The sequence below is a fragment of the Photinus pyralis genome, unplaced genomic scaffold, assembly GCF_008802855.1.
Source record: "Photinus pyralis isolate 1611_PpyrPB1 unplaced genomic scaffold, Ppyr1.3 Ppyr1.4_LG9, whole genome shotgun sequence".
NCBI lineage: Eukaryota > Metazoa > Arthropoda > Insecta > Coleoptera > Lampyridae > Photinus > Photinus pyralis.
In genome coordinates this window covers 16,293,619-16,315,524 of record NW_022170878.1, presented here as the reverse complement: position 1 = coordinate 16,315,524, position 21,906 = coordinate 16,293,619, and the positions used below count along the sequence as shown (strand labels likewise).

Sequence of the window (21,906 nt, the reverse complement as noted above, 5' to 3'; positions counted from 1 at the left end):
AAATTACAGCTGTTATTATTTTATAATACATCGTGTTTCATTTGTTTAATTTTCCAAGGCTTACCTAAAAGTGTATGGTCCTTTTCCAAACAATCTTTCGCGCCATCGACAAATACCGGAAATACGTCAAATAAGAATCAATTTAAGCATTTTTATTAATTAATTAGTTAATGTTAATGTTAATCATTAATGTTAATGTTAATCAGAGTAGATTTAGACTTGGAATGGTGCGGACGTGTTACTTATCGCTCTTAACAATTATTATAGGTGTATTTATAAAAGTAATTTGTGTTTATAACTTACTTCATTATCATATAATTAAGAAATGTCACTAACAAATCGCGGTATTGTGTGTGTTAGTTGTGTTAAGAAAGTTGGCCGATATGAAGACTCCATTATGTGCAGCACTTGTCGGGAGTTCTTTCATATTGCGTGCGTCGATATTGAAATTGAGGAATTTCGGAAACTTGTTTCAAGTAATAGCGACAAAACATGGAAATGCAACGCCTGCGCTACTGGATGTGTAACCAAAAAGTCCATGCTTCCATCTGATCCTGAGTTAGACACCCCAATTCATCCTGTTACATTGGACCAACTATATAATCTTATGATCTCCTTAAAGAATAATCAGGATTCGTTTGCCAAATCATTGGATTCATGTCATGAAAAAATAGACTATAATGTTGAGCTGTTCAAAGCACAAGATGCAAGGATCGAATAATGTTTGAGCAAAATTGAAGCACTGGAAAATGTAAATAAAAACCTGGTTAAAGAAAACAACGATTTATGAGTGAGGTTAAACGAAGTTGAGCAGTACTCGCGCAAAAACTGTGTCGAAATTAAAGGTGTACCGGAAATCCAGAATGAAAATATTGTTAACGTCGTTACTGCTGTGGGCCAGGCGGTTGGGTTATCTGTAAATAAAAGTATGATAGACGCGTGTCATAGGTTATCCAAGAATCCTAATAAACCGAATGAACCGAGAGCTATCATTGTCAAATTTGTCAGCAGATTGGATAAAGATGAACTTTTAGCCCGCAAGAAAGTAAAACGCAACATACAAGTGAGCGATCTGGGCGAAATGTATTCTAGACTTCCACCAGTTAACCCTAATAGTAGCATATTTATTAATGAGTCCTTAACTTTCACGAATCGCGTGTTGTTTGCTAAAGCAAGAGAATATGCAAAACGGAACAATATTAAGTATGTTTGGGTACGTAACGGACAAATTGCTATGCGTAAAGTGGACAACAGCAAGATATTTGTCATTAAATCTGAAATAGACTTTAATGATGTTCACTAAGATGTATATAACTTTTTTCTTTTTAATTTTAATTAGATTTTATTTACTTAAGTACCAAAACCATGTTAACAACATATTTTTGATGATTTTATATTACCATATTTTCTCACATTTTATGAGGTTAAAGATTATGTATGTGTATCTACAGTTATTTTACTTTTGTATATTATTTTTTCTTTCAGTTAAATGTCTAGTATTCTAAAGATATCACACTTAAATGTACAGTCATTGTTAAATAATTTTTCTGATTTTAAAGACCACGTACTGACTGCAAATTATGATGTGGTGGCGGTAAGCGAATCGTGGTTGTCGCCTAATATTTTGGATTATGCAGTACAAATACAGGGATATAAATTTATTAGAAAAGATAGAGTCACTAGCACAAGAGGTGGAGGAGTTGGTATGTACATCAGAAATGATATTACTTTTTCGGTTATAAATGTTGCAGCCACATGTGCAGCTATAGAACAAATTTGGGTCAAAATTAAAATAAATGGGTTAACACTATCAATTGGAGCTATATGTACCTACATATATAGGAGACAGGAATTTAGCTGCGCTGAATTTTTATCAGTGTTGGAGGATTCTCTCACTGCTCTTTTGCCCAGTACCGATGAACTCCTCTGCCTAGGAGATTTCAACATAGACCTCCTAAAATTTAATGATGTGCAGTGTGTACAATTTAATGTGATGATTGATGCCCTTGGTTTGACGCAAATTATATCAGAACCCACAAGAATTACTCGAGATTCAGCTTCGCTAATAGACTTAATTTTAGTACATAATAATCAATCTGATAGCTCAAAATTAGTGCATTGTGGCGTTGTCGATATGCATCATGTTTCCGATCACTCATTGATATACTGCGATTATCGCTTACATGACAATTTAAATAAATACAATACTTTCTATACTTACCGCAGTTTTGAATATTTTGATCTCAATGATTTCCAAAATGATCTAGAATCTATTAACTGACACATGATTTACGAAATGCATGATATTAACGATAAAATTGAGTTTCTTAACGAGTCCATTCTCTCCCTGTTTAATAGGCATACCTTTATAAAAACTATAAAAATTTCTAAACCATATGCCCTTTGGCTTACAAATAACGTCAAATTTATGATGGGACTAAGAGACAAAGCATATAGGAAATTTAAACGTACACACAAAGCAGCCCACTGGGAATATTACAAAACGTTACGTAGCTATACATCTTTTGCAATTAAGCAAGATAAAAAAGCGTATCTGGAATACAAGCTTCGTAATACTTCCTCTAGAAATTTATAGAAAGAACTAAAAAAATTAGACATTTACAGCAGAGCTAAAACAAAGCATTTACCTTCTCATCTACAAGACGTTAATCAAATAAATTCAAATTTCCTTAGCACATACAGTGCAAATGATGATGTCGGGCTCACAAATTTTTATAATGGGGTTCTTAAGTGCAACATTACATCCAAACTAAAATTTTCAAGTGTGTCGGAAATATTATATTTGATCCAAATTCCAATGAGATTCTATAAATTGAATACGAAGGAAGAATATTTTATTTGACTTGAAAATTACAACTTGACAATATCTCAATTATTTTATTCAAACCGATTGCTCTGATCTTAATACCCCCTCTCAATCGACTAATCCAATCTTGCAAATTAACTTCTCAAACTGAGTTACATCAGCACTTAATGCTACATATTCTGCTTCACTAGAAGATATTGCTACTGTAGATTGTTTTTGACTAGACCAGGAAACAGTGCATCCAAAAACTTTAAAGACGAAACCACTTGTCGATTTTCGATCTGCAGTATCTCCAGCCTAGTCAGCATCCGCATAACCCACAAGTGGAATGTTACTATTAACAGAAAATCTTAGTGCCATTTTCTTGGTTCCTTTTAAATAACGAACAACTCTCTTCAATGATTGGCAACGCTCTTCTATAGGGTGCTGTTGAAATCTACCAAGATAACTGATAGGGAAACAAATATCAGGACGAACACATAACATCAAATACATCAAACTACCCAGCAACTCTTGATATGATTTCCTGTTGTTATTGTCGTCAGAATTTGTACAAGGCAACTTTAATCCTTTCTCCATAGGAGTCTTCACTGCGTTGCAATCCTGTAAACCAAAGTTCTTCAAAATCTTTTCAATATGGTGGGGCTGAGATAAGTTTATGTAATCTGAACCAATCTCAATCTTCATACCCAGGAATTTTTTCAACTCTCCGCAATCTGACATTGAAAATTGTTCAGACAATAACTTCTTCACATTTTCCATATCTGAAAGTGTTTTTCCAACCAAAAGCAAATCATCTACGTAGAGGACCAAAAAAATATGTTGACCATTTTCATTGCGTGTATAAAGACAATAATCATGTTTTGACCTTACAAATCCAATTTGCAAAAGATAACTATTCAACTTTTCATTCCAACATCTAGGAGCTTGTTTTAAACCGTAGAGTGATTTGATTAACTTGCACACTTTGTTTTCTTCATTTGTAACACCATCAGGTATGGTCATGTAGATCTCTTCTTTTAGATCTCCATGCAAAAAGGCTGTTTTCACATCCAGCTGTTGAAAAAAATATCCAAGACGAATACCAACAGCTAACAAAACTCGAATTGTAGTGAGTTTCGCAACTGGTGCATAAGTTTCAAAATAGTCGAAGACATGGTTCTGTAAATATCCTTTTATAACTAGTCTTCCCTTATGCTTCTTTGCAACACCATTTTCATCATATTTTATAGAAAAAATCCATCTTGACTCCATAATTTTTTTTAAACCGGGCTTTTCGACAATCTTCCATACTTTGTTCTTCTCCTTTGATGTGAGTTCATCTTCAACTGCTTTGATCCACAAATCTTTATCTTCTCTTCCAAAAATATCTCCATAACATTCCGGAACATCTGGAAGAACATTACCAGCAGTACTTGCTCTATAAGTAGTAAAGAAATTTTTCAACTTACTCGGTCTCTTGCGCTCCCTATCGCTCCGCCTCAAGTGCATTTCGTCACATTGATTATTTGGGGAAGGGAGCGCCTCAGCATTAGACTCATTTTCTTCTTCGGTTGTTTCTTGTTGATTTTCAATAATTGAATTTTCCGAGACATCTTCAATTACATCAACATTCTCGACAAAACCATTTTCCCCCTCTTGCTCGAGATCTTTGAAATATGTTTTCCTTGGTTTTTGTATAGGTATGAGCATTTTCACGACTTTTCTCAAACGGAAAACTTTCTTCATCAAACTTGACATCACGTGCAGTAAAAACTCGCTGTTTTTCTATATCCCACAATCTATACCCATTAGGAGCATAGCCAATCATAACTGATTCCCTGCATTTTGAAGACAGTTTTCTTCTCAGCTGATCAGGAATCCAAGCAAATGCTTTGCACCCAAACACCCTCAGCTTATTTAAATCTGGTGAATGGTCATACCATTTTTCAGCCGGTGTCTTGTTGTCATTCAGTGCAGCAGTAGGACTTCGGTTGATCAAATATACTCCAGTTAAAGCAGCTTCACACCACAGTCTTTTCGACATTTGGGATTCCATCAACATCATTCTAATTTTTTCAGTGAGAGTTCTATTAAACTGTTCTGCCACTCCATTCTGCTGAGGCGAATATGCAACCGTTGTGTGTATTTGAATTCCTTTCATTTTATACCATTTATCCTGTTCCTTAGACAAGTACTCTCCACCTTGATCTGTTCTTAATTTTGAAATAGGCAGTATAAATTTAGCTGTAGCCATTGCTTCATATTCTTTCATAGCATCAAATACTTCTGATTTCTTTTTAATCAAGTAAATATTTGCAAAATGTGTAAAATCATCTATGAAGGAAACAAAATATCTTGAACCATTCCAAGCAACTGGGTTAATCGGTCCACACACATCTGAATGAATTAACTCCAATGGCTGTTTAGCTCTTTCTCTTGTATGATTGAATGGACTACGTGTCAGTTTACCTTTGATACAAATTTTACATAGTCCAGACTCTTTTTCTTGCATATTTTCCAATGAACCTTCTTTAACTAATTTCAACATGTTATCTTTACCAATATGACCCAAACGTTTATGCCACAAATCAAATTTACTATTAGTACTAACAAAGGCGCTACTGCTCACTAAATCAATTTCCAATTCATAGAGTTCGCCATTTAAGCACGCAGTCGCAACAACTTGTCCATTTTTCAAAATTATTGCCTCACTCTTCTCAAATACCACATTTAAACCTGCTTTAGTCAATTTTCTAACCGACAGCAAATTATCACGTAGATCTGGAACGTACAGTACATCCCGCATACAAACTTCAATGCCCTTATTGCTCATTCCATTTACTTCTCCGGAGTGCGTGGAGATCAGTGATTCATTTTCCTTTGCAATACATATTGTGATTGGTTTCCTCAGCTGTTTCATATTGGCAAAGTACCACTTCTCATTTGCCAAGTGATCACTCGCTCCTGAATCTAACTTAAATATACTCGGAATTTTACAGTCTTGTAATGACGTCATTTTTGTCTATCCTTGTTTAACTAATGTAAAATGACAATGACAAAAAATTTTGCCGAAATGTTGTTGTCGTGGCTAAATTTTACCTGAAATGCTTGTCAAGTGATTGTCAGTTTTGAAGTTTTGAAAACGCCAAAGCGTCAAAACATGCCGCCAAAAAACCCTCATCGATTTAACGAACAAACACAGTTAATAATTCTAAATGTGTTGGCTTTCTTTCAAATTGAACAGGAACAAGTTCGGAATGGCATACCACTAGACATCAACAATGTTATACAGCGAACTGCACAAGCAACGAAAGTCAGCCCAACAACCATTTCAAATTTGAGAAAAAATGGTGTAAAATCCGACAAAGATTACGCATCTAATGTCTCTACCAAGCAAAAGATTAACAAGACGAAAATCACAGAATATTTGAAGAATAAAATTCGGGATACAATCTATTATATGTACTCCCAAAAGGAATATGTTACACTGGCAACTATTAGACAAAAATTTCTGGAGCAAAACGAATATTTTCAATTTTCCATTGATTCATTGAGAAAGTGGATCAAAAGTATGGGTTTTAAATGGAAGAAGTCCAATAACAGAAAATATCTTATGGATTTACCGGATATTGTCCACAAACGAATAAAATTCTTAAGGGAGTACATTGAAAACAAAAATTTGGGACATGAGGGTTATACTCCGGTTTTTATGGATGAAACCTGGATATTTAGTAAGGGATCATTTCGAAACAGCTGGCAAGATGATACTAAGCACACGGAATCAATTAAACCCAATGAAGGTAAAATAAGATATTATAATACCTTTTCAATATTATTAAAAGAGATATTCTTTAGGTCATCGATACATTATTGTCCACGCTGGGACGAACGATGGCTTTATTGGTGGGGCAAGTTTGATTTTTAAAAGTGGAAAAAAAACAGGGGACTATCATGATAATATGAACAGGGGTAATTTTGAAAATTGGTTCAAGACTCAACTGGTGCCAAATCTTCCTGAAAAATCTTTAATTATTATGGACAACGCAAGCTACCATTCTGGCCTTTTAGAGAAAATTCCCACCAAATCATGGACAAAACAAAGAATGATAGAATGGTTAGGGAAAAAAAATATCGGCTATCCAGAAAAGGCAATGAAGGATCAAATATGGAGCATTGTCAGCGCAAACTGCCCCAAAGAGAAAAAGTACTACCTTGATGAATATGTTAAGCCTTTAGGACATAAAATTTTACGGTTACCGCCATACCACTGCCAATTTAATGCGATTGAAATGGTGTGGTCTCAGTGTAAACAAAAATACGATCAGTACATTGCAAATTTTAAGGGATCACCACAAGAGGTTTTGGCAACATGGGAAAGGGTTATCGGGGAGATTTCTAGGGATAATTGGGAGAAATACGTAAACCATATGGACAAAGTAATACAAGAGGCTTGGGGAGCAGTACAAGTTTGTGATGCTTCTGACATCCCACCTCTTGTTATCACTACAGACGCAGATAACGACCTTACTGACGACGAATACTTTGATTTTGACTCTGACGATACGGACGAGGGCGACTAATTTTCTTCTAATACTGTGACCATTACAATCGCAATAAATTGGCATTGGTATATTTTTGTTTTACGATTTTGATTTTCCAACTATTCATCAAGGTAGTGCAATTTTTTCTTGTGTAGATGTGGTTTCGATAGTGGTTCTTTGAATTTTTATGTACTCCTCTGCTAATTATTTTTTGGGTCTTTTCGGGAGTATTGATTCCTAAATAATATTCTGTGATTTTCGTTTTGTTAATCTTTATTTATTTAAAAACAAAAATATGTTAATATTACTTATATGTTAGTTGAGCAAGTTATTAAAATAATTAGTGAGTAAATGACCTTTTTTTGAAATACTAACATTTTATCCATCGCGGTTTCGCTCGCAAAAAATATGAACTATTCGCATTTTTTAACATGTTAAAAATTTATTTTCGATATCTTCAGTCGTTTAGGCTGTGCATTGATATCTCAGTCAGTCAGTCAGTTAATTACGACTTCTTCTTTTATTAAGACCTATAGATTTCTTGTGGAAATTGACTTAATTATTATCAAAAAATGCTAAAATATTATGTACACCACTGTATAGTAAAAGTCATACAGGTAATTAGACAACAGTAGTCAGTTACTTAGCAACAAATAAATTTAATAGGACATACGTTTTTTCCCACGAAAATGACGTCATTACACGACTGTAAAATTCCGAGTTTACAATGGTGCGGTTTCCTTTCTCCACAAATTCTCGATTTGAATCGGCCATGAAACAAATACTGTTAGAATAATGACCACTAGTAGCACTCCTCGCTTCACCTACCCTGCAATCCATAGCTTTATGACCAATTTTATTGCATTTGTAACACTTTCCATGGAATTTAGTATTCCTTTGAGAACGTTTCCAGTACTTCTTCTTTCCTGCAAACGCTGTTTTTTGTTGCGGTTCATCCTCATGGCGCTCAGCAAAACGGGTTTCCTCTAACAGTAGTCTCTCCTTAACTATACTGAATGTTAGTTTATCCAAATTTTGCAACGCTGTTATTAATGGGTCATATTTCTCAGGTAACGTTAAGAAAAATTGAGCTAATAAATCGGTTTCTTCCATTTCAGCACCACTACTTTTCAGCTTTCGAATCAAGTTTTCAAAATTGACCAAATGAGACGTAACTTTGTCATCATCACCCATTCTAAGTCTCGCTAATTGCTTCCTTACTAACAATTGATTAACAGCAGACTTTTTTGCAAACATCGAGTGGAGACTTTCCCACATTTCTTTAGCAGTCTGTCACGTACATATGACAAGCACTCATTATTTATGAGACTGACCAGACGGTCCTTCGCTTTCTTATCTCTTTTCAAGAAGTCACTCCTATCTTTTCCTTCAGTGGGTGGATCGCCCGTTAAAACGTCCACTAAATTCAGGGAGTCCATATGAACCTTGACCCTGAATTGCCACTCATCAAAATTGCAGCCGTTAAACTGCTGGATCCCAATATTATTATTGTTGCTTTCGCCCATAACCTAATATATTTGATCCAAATTCCAATGAGATTCTATAAAATTGAATACGAAGGAAGAATATTTTATTTGACTTGAAAATTACAACTTGATAATCTCTCAATTATTTTATTCAAACCGATTGCTCTGATCTTAATAGGAAACAGAGGTGCTCAAATACTTAATGAGTATCAAAACTAATGCTGTGGGGTGTGATGGTATTGGTGTTAGAATGCTGATATTGTGCTGTCCATTTGCTGCTCCTTTTATGACCCACATTATAAATTCCTGTCTAAAAAATAGCGTGTGTCCAGATATCTGGAAATGTGCTAACGTTATTCCCCTACCTAAAATTAATAATCCACAAGAATTTAAAGATCTACGACCCTAAAATTAATAATCCACAAGAATTTAAAGATCTACGACCCATTAGCATCCTGCCGGTATTGTCTAAAGTTTTTGAAAAGATTGTGGCACAGCAAATTACTTCACATCTTAATAGGTACCATATTCTCCCAGATGGACAATCAGGATTTAGGAAAGGTTATAGCTGCACCACAGCATTGCTTAACATTACTGACGATATCCTGGCTGCCACTGATAAGGGTATGTTAACCGCTCTAGTAATGTTAGACTACTCCAAAGCATTCGACACCATCAGTCATCGCACTCTTGTAGCAATTTTGCATTTTGTTGGATTGGATACTGCGGCCATCGCACTTATTGGTAATTACCTACATTGTCGTCAGCAAAGAGTTATTTTAAATAATGCTACATCCATGTTTCTTCCCATTACCCCAAGGATCAATTCTTGGTCCCTTGTTGTATACTATATATACATGTAATTTCGGTAGTTGTTTACGACAATGCAGATATAATTTATACGCGGATGACACCCAACTGCATCACACATTTCACGAAAATGATATTGGCACTGCAATCTATGCTATTAATAAAGATGTGGAGTGTTTAGTTGAATTTTCCAAATCGCACGGGTTAAACATCAATCCTAACAAAACTACAGTCTTGCTTTTTGGGAAAGACAAAATTAAACAAAGAGTAGCTAGCCGTATTTCAAATGCAATTGTTGTTAAAGGTGTCAATATTCAGATTTCGGATGTCGCTAAAAATCTTGGATTGATGATCGACTCTAAGTTAAGATTTTCAGATCACATTTCCTTGTGCATAAAGAAAGCTATTTGTAATCTTAAACTAATTTATAACCAAAGAAACTTTTTAAACAGTAAAACTAAAATGCTTCTTTGTGAATCGCTAGTTTTGTCCCAATTTAATTTCTGTGATGCTGTGTATGGGCCCTGTCTTGATAGTGCTACCGAAAAAAGGATTCAAAAAATACAAAATTCTTGCTTACGGTTAATTTTTGGCATTCGTAATGTTGGAAACGAATTGGTTGAACATGTATAACAGAAGAAGGCTACATGCAGCATGTTTATATCACCAGATAATTACTACCAAAACTCCCTCGTATCTCTATAATAAAATACAGTTCTCATCACAACTTCATGATTTCTGTTTAAGAAATAAAAGTGTACTCATTATACCTAACCATAAATCGCAGCTATACAAGCGATCTTTTTCATATAATATTGCGAAGTATTATAATCAGTTACCTGATTCGTTTAAAACCTCAGCCTCTGATCATTTTAAGCTACATGTACGCCATTTCCTAATTAGCAGACAGTAATTTACTCTCATCTTGGGATTAAGTGGTAGAACAGTCGCCTAATTTTGGCAAGACTGAACTTCGTCCCTTTGGAGACTCCTTTTCTTCTTTTTTTTAAAATTGTTTTCTTGTTTTGTAATTATATATTATTGAGGTGGAAGTATGTCCAATAAATGGCTTATTATTATTATTATTATGTCTTTTTCCAAATATTTGAGGTTAGGAACGAGATTTTGAAAAACGGTTTTCACTGGCCTCTTTGGGTGTTATTTGGCTACTTTTTCATAAAGATAAGATCATATCATTCCATTTGATTTTTTTAGGATTTTGGAGCATAGTGTCAAAATTAGCCCCCTGGCGGAGAAGGTTTCAACTAAATTAGCTATATTTTGGTTGATTCTCGTTGCCCAAGGAATGCTCTTTTCAACGATACGAAATTTGTTACAATCGGTCAAACGGTTAAGAAGTTAAAGCAGGTTATTGCAAAAACAATTAAACGTGCCACACCATCTTTGTTTTTGAAATATCTGAGTTTTTGTTTTAACGAAAATGAAAGATAAACTGGTTCTCCTTAAAAATGTGAAAAAAAAATGTTTAGTTTATTGTACGAAATTTAAAGAAAATGCAATTTAAAAATTTAAGATGGCAGTTACGCCCTCTGGTGGACATTTTTAGAACTTGAAAATATTTTCCAGCGACTCTTCATAACCGATATACTCAATAATTTTTTTACCCCTCTGTCTAGGTATTTCCTTTGTAAACCCGTTTAGTTTAGATGTCAGTTATTTCAATAGTAGATTTGATATTTCCTTAGTTCTTTGGTTCGCCACTAGAGGTCGTGATCTCCTTTTCTTTTCTGCATACACATTCCCTGTACTTATTTCTTTCAGAGATTGTTGTAATAATAATAGTAATATGTAACATGCTGTGTTGACAGCTTCCGCCCACAGCATAATTGGCAACCCTTTTAATGTATCATGGTCCTTGCGCTCTCAACTGAGGTGCGATTCTCACGTTCCGCCGCGCCGTTCTGTTGTGGTGTATAGGGCATCGCAACACGATGATTGATTCCTTTTAACCTCAAAAAGACTCTAATTTGATATTATCAAATTCCTTACCACCGTCGCATAACAGCTGTTTTATCCGATGTCCCGCTGTGCTTGCCTCATTTACAAATGTCTCGAGACACTCGAAAACTTCCGATTTAGCTTGCATGGAGAATACCCGCCTGAACTTTGTAAAATCGTCCTTGAAACATACAAAATATCTGGCACCACCAATGGACTGTACTTGCATGGGACCACAGACGTCAGCATGTATTCTCTCTCCCGGAACTGTAGCTCTCAGTGTTCTAGTACCAAATCTCTTCCGGTGTTGTTTATCAACGACACAAGCTTCACAGAATTCCTGATCCATTTCCACAGAAATTCTAAAAAATTCTTAACATGGTGTTTACTTTGGTGACATAATCTTTCATGCCACACCTGAAGGGTGTCTGTCTTTGAAGCAATTAACACGTCAGCATCACCTTCCGGTTTACACACTCGCATTTCTATTTCATACAACCGGTTTATAGCTCTTTTACCAATTAGACGCACCACATTGCCTTTCGAAAGTTCACATATATTTCCATTTACCTTAAACTCGAAACCCTTTTTCACAGTTTCCCCAATTGAGAATAAGTTTTTACCAATGTCATGGAACATACCAAACGTCTTTTAAATAATTTCGTTCCCAAACACCATTTACCCTCATTTCAACATTCACACGTCCACAACCGTAAGCATATATGACCTCCCCGTTTCCAATTTGAACTGATTTTGGTTCACGAAAAGATGTATAATCAACAATACAGTCTTTTTGCATAGTCATATGTGCAGACGCACCTGAATCTGCAATCCACTCCATCCCGCAGTTGAACAACAAACCAGAAGTTCCAACGAACGCACCACCAACAAATTCAGATTTCATAGATACCAGATTCTCTGCTGAATGTGAAGAGTTTCCCGTAAACTTCCCTGGACAATTTTTGGCAAAAGGGCCAACCTTATTGCACTTGAAACATCTCCTCAAGTTCTCTTTCGCCACTTTTTCTTTTCCACAACGAATTCCACTGTGTTTGTTAATTCCGGATTTAACAACTAATGCTGTAGAATTGTTTTTCTTTTCAGGTAACCTCATTTCGATCAGTCGAAGCCTTTCTGTATGTTTATTCAACGTACGATCCACTAAAGGAACCGACTCCCACACGCTCTTAAACTCAAAATAGTCAGGAGGCAATGTAGACATTACACGACTCATTAAGAGCAAATCAGGTAATTCAGTTTTCACTCATTTCCTAAGTTCATCATTTAATTCGCTGAAATTACGCTGCAATCGAGCTATATGCGTTGTGATGTTTTCCGAAGAATCCTTTTCACATGTAAAGAAATTTTCCATCAATCTATCAACTCGTTAACCTGAACTCTGTTCATACACTGAAGTTAGTTTTTCCCACGGTCCGACATGTAGCTGTCAGATCAATATTGGCATCATTCATTGACGTGACTAAAATAAGTTGTGCCAATGCATCTGCTTTCTCGAATTTTTTTAATTCCTTCTCGTGGACACTAAGTACATCAGCTGAAGCTCCTGCTTCTGGTGCAACGGGCTCAGAAAGAGTACCATCTACCACATCAACCAACCAACAATTCAATCTGTCCTCTCCACTTGGACCAATTACTAGCTCCCTCAAGTTTTTCAACATGTGTTTTGAAATCCATTTCCCGTCGTTTTTCCATTTATGACAAACGATGCAAATAAATTTCCACGCTTCGCGCTCACACACAGGTATCACTTGTGCAGTTAAAAACAGTCTGTTGTAATAATCACGCAGAGTTATTAAAGATATATTAAAGATAGTAATAAAAATTCTCAATTATTATTGTAACTACAACATTTACCATAGCTACGCTACACACTGTTTTTCAATGTCATTATGATGTTGTATTATATTTTCAACACTTCCTCTCAATACAATCACCATACACGACTAATCCAAGCATCTTACGCAGTTCTTTAAATTTTACTCGCTGTAAATATTTTGTAACAATATCTGCTACTTGCCTTGCTCCATCAACATGTTTGATTGTGATTTTATCCGCTTTATACTTTTCTCTGGTGAAATGGTGCTTATTCCAACGACGAGGGGATTGTTTAAGATCGTATACACTTTTGTTTAACTTACAAACTCTGTTTGTTTCATCTTCAAAACCCTCTGGTTGTTTCATATATACTTCCTCCTGAAGTTTACCATTTAGCAAAACAGTTTTTACATCAAAATGCTTTTGATGCTGTTTTTCATATGACGCAATACTTGAGCAACTTCCAACTTTCTTCCTTACTTTACTTACTTTCTTACCATACGGCAAATCAACTGAATCCCACGTGTGGTTTTCATTCAAGGAGTTCATTTCTTCTTGCATGGTCTGTTCACTGCTCCATTAAAGTTTTCAACTGTTGAGCATTCTGCCAGAAGTATATAGTCGTCCAGATACCCAGGCTTCTTAATTTCTCTGCGACTAACTCCTCGAATTTCAGTTACTTCCGCCTCAGACGCAGACGGTTGCATCATTTCCACTGGCAACTCTTGACTAATATCAGTAGAAACTTCCTCTTGAATTGGAATTTCCCTCGTACTTTCATCACCTCGCTCATTGCTTGTATTACGTGATATTTCCCATTGTACAATTTCTCCCTCAGTTTCTACTGATAACACTTCTACATCCTCTGCTGCAGCCCGCTGGTTTCTTACTGACTCGTCTTTAAAAATGACGTCACGACTTAAAAGTTTACGGGAAACTCTTCACATTCAGCAGAGAATCTGGTATCTATGAAACCTGAATTTGTTGGTGATGCGTTCGTTGGAACTTATGGTTTGTTGTTCAACTGCGGGATGGAGTGGATTGCAGATTCAGGTGCGTCTGCACATATGACTATGAAAAAAGACTGTATTGTAATCGAGAATTTTTCCTGTTAGAAACTTCACTGTCGTTACATATTACTATCTTTAATATATCTCTAATAACTCTGCGTGATTATTAGAACAGAGATGATCTGGCCATCATATTTGTTGCTTGCAAATTTTTCTCGATACGCCGTTACTTTTTACTTGGCTTAGTGTCTACCTGCTTTGGCTATCAGGATATTTCTTTGGAGTATTTTCTCTCTATTTCTGATGTGCTGTGGCTGTGCTCTATTGAATACGCTTTGCATATACGTTCATTGTTATCGCCAGACATACTGCCGTTCACATTCGCTATGAAGCGGTGCATTTGGATATTTTTGAAAAAATACTTTTTTAATTCTAAAGCTACGCTACGAATGGATGACGTGGATCTTGTACTGAATCAAAACAAAATTTCATCTTAATTTCGGAGGGGTAAAAACTATTTTAATTGCTGTTTGCCCTAGAACAGTTTCCACAACTTGACTTCCAATAACACAGAACTGTTCAATCTGGTCGAAAATAAAACTGAAACTTTACCACGTTTAGCGCCGCAGCGGTCCGTGGGGGCCGCTCGTAACATATCTGATAGGGCCACGGCGGTCCCTAGGGACCACTCGGTAGTTGCAGCAGTTTTTATTAAATTTATTATTTTTATTTTTAAATAAACAAATGTACAGTGTGTAAAGCGATGGGGTATACAAGAGGAAATTTTTTTTAAATATTGATTTATGAAAAAAATTATTCTTCATAATATTTTTTGCTTGCTTTGAAAGTACCAATAACGTGGATTGTTTGTGGTTTGATAGTAATACTCTATCTTAATTATAATGTAGAATGATAACTTTCAATAAAAAAAAATTAATTTTATTATTTTTCCAAATTTTTATAAATAAATTTTAGATTATCGAAACGTTATTGGTACTTTCAAAGCAAGCAAAAAATATCATGAAGAATAAATTTTTTTCATAAATCAATATTTAAAAAGAATTCCCTCTTGTATAATACCCCATCGCTTTACACACTGTATCATGATATTTATAACTTTTTGCCATTATACCCGCCATAACATATCCGAAAATGCTTAAAATAGTTTTTGGCCCGATAAAAAATTTTCAAAAATTTCTTGTGGCACTCAACGTGTTACTAAATCTTTGTTGAAAATTCCCCTAGGTCTAGATTCGTATTTGTTGGTATATGAAGATCTTTATCTACGGAAAGTTCTTTTGTGGATCCTAAACAGATGCACATCGAATTATTAACATTTAAACCGCACTAAATATAATTCACGTATACTAGTAGGTATTTCGCGGATTCTCAATAAAATTAAAACAATGAAAATAGTTTATTATTTTTTCTACTCCTATGTCGTAAACATACCCAAAATGTCACCCTGTACTGCACATCTAAATCGTTCATTATATCATACGGTTGCATAATGAAAATTAGAACTGTTACTTAATATATATATATATTACGTAACAGGTTAAAGGTCAAACGCGAAATGTTAATTTAGTAGGTTGTCAGCCCTGCCTAATGAATGAAGTAACGTCAGATTTTGTTGTTGTAGGTTATGTTTCACATTTTGTAAACTACTTTGAACAGAATTACCTATAATTTGTTTAAACATTGCCATTTGTATGAGAATGGAGTCTGTATGTAATTTATTAGCCGTGCCCAATTATTTTTCATAATCGTAATGGGCTACTCAAAAATGGTTTGAAGCTGCGTTTAGTTAATTAAGCAAACTCTGTTACTACTATTTTGTATTTTAGAAAACTACAATAAGTACTCCAAGAATTAATGGATGGTGCCAATTACGACTTGCATGGAACACGGAATAATGCACTTTAGAACACTGGGTAGTCCGCTGCTTCCTTCCCTGGAAAACTCGTTAAAAGACGCAGCGTTTTGAAGGCCTTAGTATTATCGATAGTTAGGTACCTAATACATTGTCAACTGCAACAATAGAAATCGTTCAAAACTGTAATGAAAAAGAGCACAAACACCACCTGAGCTAGTTAGGTAGTAATCTTCAACTTCAACACTTGTATCTTGTATCCTATTGGCTATTGCATCTATGGTGCTAAAATAAAACTCACATTTGCAGTAAGGAATAGGGATGTAAAAACCCTGCAATACACTTCCAATCTAAGTAAAAAGTATTTATAAAATTCTTGCTCGCTGGCGTGCATTCATGGAATATAAGTGAGGTTACCTTGTATTTTGTATTCCTTTTAAATAGACCATGACATTTGACACTTGACAGTTCTAATTTTTAGTTCGAAGTTCGAATATTTAGAACCAAATCAATCGTAACCTATCAATCTTTTATCAATTATATTCAAGTCGTAGAAAAAGTATAGTACATAATTCGAGTGCTAATGCCTATTACGCACTCGATTTTATTACAACACTCGCTCGCTACGCTCGCTCGTGTCGCAAAATACTCGTGCGAAATAGGCTTGTTAGCACACTTATTATGCAATATACTATTGAATTTGGATGAAAATAGTATATTAAGATACAAGTGTATAATCAAGTCTTTAAAGCACGCGCAACGAGTTTAAGGGCACGACGCAAAGCGGAGTGCCTTTAACGTTGCAAGTGCTTTAAAGACCAATTATACACGTGTATCTTATAGTATTTTTTATTATACCTGCAGTGTAATTTAAAAATAGGAAATACAATGAAGTCATATTGACGTTATACTCGAATACATGTCTAATTAAGTGGGCTGGGTGTTGGTAATTTCACGATTGCCATGGAAATGTCACTTGACGTTTGCTTATAAAAATCGTCGTCTTTGTGAATAAAACGATTTCCGTTGAAAAAGATAATACACCGCCCATTAAATCGATTGTTGTAAAATCTAAACAAACGTTGGTAGGTGTAAAATCCAACTCCAGTAAACCCTATTATAAAGTGGATGAATAGGAAGTTACTTACGAATACAGTCTTATGCCCGTTTGCACCGACAAATTTAAGCGAAGCTTAGCTTAAGCGTCCCTTAAAATCCATGGCAACGATTATTGAGACAATGGTTGCCATGGATTTTAAGGGACGCTTAAGCTAAGTTCCGCTTAAATTTGTCGGTGCAAACGGGCATTAAATGCATCCATAATGCTGGCATATATGAAAGAAATGTCAAAGGTATTTAAATCTTCTATATTTTGGTGCATTCATTCAAAACTTTAAAGAAATGCTGCGATTAAAAAGTGGAACCGATTTGGAAGCATGCCCTAAATTACGCGCGTTTGTGAAAGCTTCAACCAAAGGATAGATACAAAAGCCAAAGAAATGTTCTGCATTTACAGAAAGCGACCTAAGAGGAGTTTTTATTTCATCTAGATGACAGTTTCAAAAGTCATACTTGAAGTATCGTTACTTAGCAACTTTAAAGCACGTGTGTTTTAAAGGCCCTTTTTCGCACGCATTTGAGTGTTTAAAACAGAAATTGTGATTCAGGTATAATAAAATAGTTATTTGTTTCATTAGTACAAAAAATGTCAGTTTTCGGGACGAGGAAGATAGTTGCTGGACGACGCGTTAGCGGAGTCCAGCAACCTTCCGAGTCCCGAAAACGCATTTTTTGTACGAATAAAACATAAAATTTTTTCTCCAACCCCTTTACTTCAAATTATATTCGAATTTAGATTCAGTCACAGTTTCACTACTAGTTTGAGAACTTCTGCTTTCTTGTCCTCACGTGTCATGCCACTCTAGTTTTTAGGTTAACTTATAACCTATTCGTTCTGACTTCTTACTTCTCACCTCTCGCGACTTTGTAGGGAGCAAATCTTGAGGTAGCATGTTCTGCTGTTTCTATAATCTCTGGCGGAGTGCAATCCATGTCGCTATCAGTTTCAGTCATTTCTATTGTATACACAATTATGTTATATTTTGTATTGAAATAAAAAACTTACCATACAGTTTTTTAATTAAAATTAATTGCAATTAACTTTTTCAAATTTTGAATTCAAAATGACAGATAATAGTGCAATGAGTCTGAAGTAGATGGCGTTACGCGCGACGGCGGGTTGTATACGTATTAAAATTACGTTCACCAAATAATATGTAAATTACGTTACACATGGTTTAAATAAAAATAGCGAGCGTAAATCATTTTCAATACATGTACATACGTATAGGTAACATCATTATTTGCATTGAATATGCCAAAATATTTGATTTGTATGTATAGAAATATCTTACAACCTGCAATGTAAAACGATGTCAATGTGACATATCTCCGTGATTGTAATTTTTTAATTGGTCAACTTTCAAGGTCAATTTCTTTTTGGTACTAGGACCAAAAGTATCCACTTTTTGTACGGTTGCCATGGTGAAAGCGATTAATCCGCAAAACGTCAATTTTACGTACCGAACACTGTCACAAAACAACGTCTTATTCAGGTGGTTGGAGAAAAAACTAATTTCTTCGCTCCGCTGGGCACTCCGCTTGGAATTATTAAAAGTTATAAAAATTTAAACAACCAACCCTTAAATCTCTTCAAGCCAAACCTTCCCCTTAACCTTTAACAAGGCGTGCGACAAGAATGACCCTCTCAAATGCAACTGCCATGATATCGCTCCACCTATCCCTGAATTTTTGAGTGATAGAAATTAATTTCTACGGGTGGCATGTTACATCCTTTAATTCTGGGAGCTTATAAGAGGAGAAAATAAATAACAGGTTTCCGACTGAATATTATATGGAATAACTAAGTTGTGAGGGGGGGGGGGGGGATAAACGGGGGGATCAATCGAAAGAGGAGGAATGACTGCAGGCCACACGAGTGGAAGTGGAGGGAAAGAAAATGAAAGTGATAACGATATGCAATACAAACAGAGCAGGAATTGAGGACTATAAAATAAAATAGAAAAAGCTGAATGGGAAGAGGAGGCGCCAATATTGGGGGGATATTTGAATGGCAAAACCGAAATTAAAGGAAAATGGGTAGATATGGGAAAATGAACGCAAGATAGAAGATCAAGATAGAACAACAAAAAGGGAGAAGCGTTACTGGAATTATCAGAAAATAGAGGTTGGAGAATTTTAAATGGAAGTATGGAGGGAGATAGAGACGGTCTGTAATTGATTACACAATAGTAAATGGAAATACCTATAGGAATTTAACAACAAGGATAGAATCAGATCACCAACCGATGGAATTGAGTCTAAAGGGGAATTGAAGATGAAGAAATGAAAAGACGTAAAGGCGAAGAGAGAGCAGCTACGGAATGGGCAAGAGACACAACAAGGAGAAGAAATATGAGGCAATAGAGGGGTAAATTAATATAAAGGAGATTATGCAAAGCAATAACGCGGAAACAAATATCTGAAGGGGACGGTAGAAAAGAAGAGAGGAATGGAAAAATAAATACTGAGAAATGATAGGAACTAGAGGAGAAAGAGGTGAGAGAACAGAAAAAAGTACACAAGAAAATGTAAAGAAAAAAGATGACGAAACAGAAAGAAAGAATGAATCAGGGAAGTAAAAACAGAAAATGATTTTTGGAAGATGATAAACAGAGGAAAATAGAAAAATAGAACAAATGTAAGGGAAATACAGTTATAGGAACGGAAGCAACAAGTTATTGTAAGGAAATCAAGATAAACAGGTGGCTATGGGAAAGGGCGAAGAGAGGAGGTTGAAGGACATGGGATGACATGAGAGGGGGTCGGGCATCGGGGTATAGAATCTGAACCGAGGGGACAGGGCTTAACCACTCAGTTGGGGAACACTTGGAATCTTAAACAAGCTACCAAAACTGTTTTATTACCTTTTAAGCTGTTAGTGAGAGAGTGAGTGAGAATAATGAGCTGCCGTTTGCACTTACTAACAACTCCGGAGGCAGTAGTAATAGAACAACCAACCTCACGGATTTCGTGAACTTCTTTTACGTGTCGTTTTTGATTGATTCAGTTCGATTTGAATGTCTTCCAATGTTTTGTTCCTAGTTTCGGGTAGGTATGTCACTATCATCACTAATCCGATCGCGACACAAATGGCAAAACTCCAAAATGGGACAAACATACCGTAGTTATCCTTAGTGAACTGAAAGTATTTTGTGCAAATTGCCGCGAAACTATATAAAAGTACGCAGGCAGCGGTGGAGGCGTACGCCCTTAAGGCAGTGGGGAATAGTTCGGCTGTTATAAAGTTAGGCATAGTTTGTAAGCCTAAACAGAAGGTAAAACTGAATATAAACAATATAATCGTTGAAAGCGTCGAAATCCTGGAAGTGTCCACGTTGGCAACGTCTCGGATGAAGAAGAACAATCCTCCAGCAAGCAACGCTCCAATTGAACCAATTGCAGATGATATGAGTAGTGGTCTCCTGCCAAGTTTGTCCACTAGTACAGCGCTTAGTACGGAAAGTATAAGTTGTATCGTGTGAAATATCACCGCCCCCAAAATAGGGGAAATTGCTTCACCTCCCTCTTTGAAAATAGTTTGAGCGTAGATGCTAAAGGCGGTGATACCACTCATTTGTTGGGCGAATCGTATTCCAAAAATCGCCCACAAACTTTTTCTGTTATTTTTCTTAAAAAGGGAGATAAATCGCGTTTTATTTAAATTTTCGTTCTCGATAGCTGTCCCGATCACTGCCAAGCTGTGGTCGACGTCTTCTGAACCCTTTAATGCAATAAAACTCTGCCTTGCTTCTTGGTATTTACCTTTCATCAGTAGGTAGTTTGGTGATTCGGGCATCCAAACGAAGGTGAGGAAATGGAGTGCGGGCATTACCAGTAGAATTAAAGATGAAGTTTTGATAGTCATGTAAGATCCCACCAGATTGATTGCCATAACACCCAGGAAGAGGGTGACGGAAACACTAGAGCCTAACATTCCGCGTATTTCCTTGTCGGAAATTTCACTGACGTAAATTATAAGGGATGCTAAAGCTAGCCCTTCACTCATTCCTGCTATGTAACGGGCAATTAGTAGCTCATGTAGTGTTGTTGCGAAGGCGACTGTTATCCATGATATACAGAATGGTACACTTGACCATAGCACAATTGACTTTCTTCCGATTCGACGTCCCACAACGCTCAGCAGAACGCTGCCGCACAGCCCACCCAAAAGATAAACGGTTCCCACCCAAGATGACTCATCTGCGGTCATTGGGATTGGTGAATCCTCACTTAGCAAGACAGGTAAGTAGGGCGATGGCCATCCCAAGTGCAATCCACAGGAGAACACCTGCAATAAACCTAGTGGTCTACACTATAAAAGGACCAATGAAATTGATAACTCACCAGTGAAGGCAGCGCCGTATTGCAAAAGCCTTTTCTCTAACCAGACCATCGCCTTCGTTTTAAAAGTAAAACTAAATGTAATCGCGTGATTATTTTAAGTCAATGTCATGCTTGG

General features: G+C 36.0%; 3 protein-coding genes across 4 annotated transcripts in view; 1 reads left to right on the top strand and 2 right to left on the bottom strand.

The window, feature by feature from the left end:
* Window positions 1–4,519, bottom strand: part of LOC116180018 (luciferin 4-monooxygenase-like) — a 10,805-nt gene extending 6,286 nt beyond the window's left edge. The window contains exons 1-2 of the mRNA XM_031499839.1: window positions 4,279–4,519; window positions 3,701–4,218 (exon numbers count right to left, since the gene is read on the bottom strand). Coding sequence (XP_031355699.1) covers window positions 3,701–4,218; window positions 4,279–4,519 — 759 coding nt within the window. The remainder of the gene's footprint in view (window positions 1–3,700; window positions 4,219–4,278) is intronic.
* Window positions 4,520–5,795: 1,276 nt separating this feature from the next.
* On the top strand, window positions 5,796–7,559 carry LOC116181178. Its single transcript, XM_031501456.1, has 2 exons — window positions 5,796–6,609; window positions 6,665–7,559. Exons 1-2 carry the CDS (start codon window positions 5,970–5,972, stop codon window positions 7,387–7,389), a joined length of 1,365 nt encoding a protein of 454 aa, XP_031357316.1. The 5' UTR covers window positions 5,796–5,969; the 3' UTR covers window positions 7,390–7,559.
* A 12,727-nt stretch (window positions 7,560–20,286) lies between these two features.
* On the bottom strand, window positions 20,287–21,906 carry LOC116181197 (facilitated trehalose transporter Tret1-like). 2 transcript variants are annotated; one of them, XM_031501490.1, is made up of 2 exons: window positions 21,792–21,906; window positions 20,287–21,735 (listed from the first exon to the last, which is right to left on the bottom strand). In XM_031501490.1, exon 2 carries the CDS (start codon window positions 21,655–21,657, stop codon window positions 20,407–20,409), a length of 1,251 nt encoding a protein of 416 aa, XP_031357350.1. In that variant the 5' UTR covers window positions 21,658–21,735; window positions 21,792–21,906; the 3' UTR covers window positions 20,287–20,406. The 2 variants fall into 2 exon arrangements, with proteins under 2 accessions (XP_031357350.1, XP_031357349.1); XM_031501489.1 differs by having other exon boundaries at window positions 20,287–21,746; window positions 21,792–21,891.

Bases quoted from the DNA above. Each gene is read 5' to 3' on its own strand.
- LOC116181178 (XM_031501456.1), top strand. From the start codon at position 5,970: ATGCCGCCAAAAAACCCTCATCGATTTAACGAACAAACACAGTTAATA. The intron at 6,610-6,664 runs GTAAAATAAGAT...GATATTCTTTAG, and splicing joins ATCAATTAAACCCAATGAAG to GTCATCGATACATTATTGTC.
- LOC116181197 (XM_031501489.1), bottom strand. From the start codon at position 21,840: ATGGTCTGGTTAGAGAAAAGGCTTTTGCAATACGGCGCTGCCTTCACT. The intron at 21,747-21,791 runs GTGAGTTATCAA...GTAGACCACTAG, and splicing joins ATACGGCGCTGCCTTCACTG to GTTTATTGCAGGTGTTCTCC.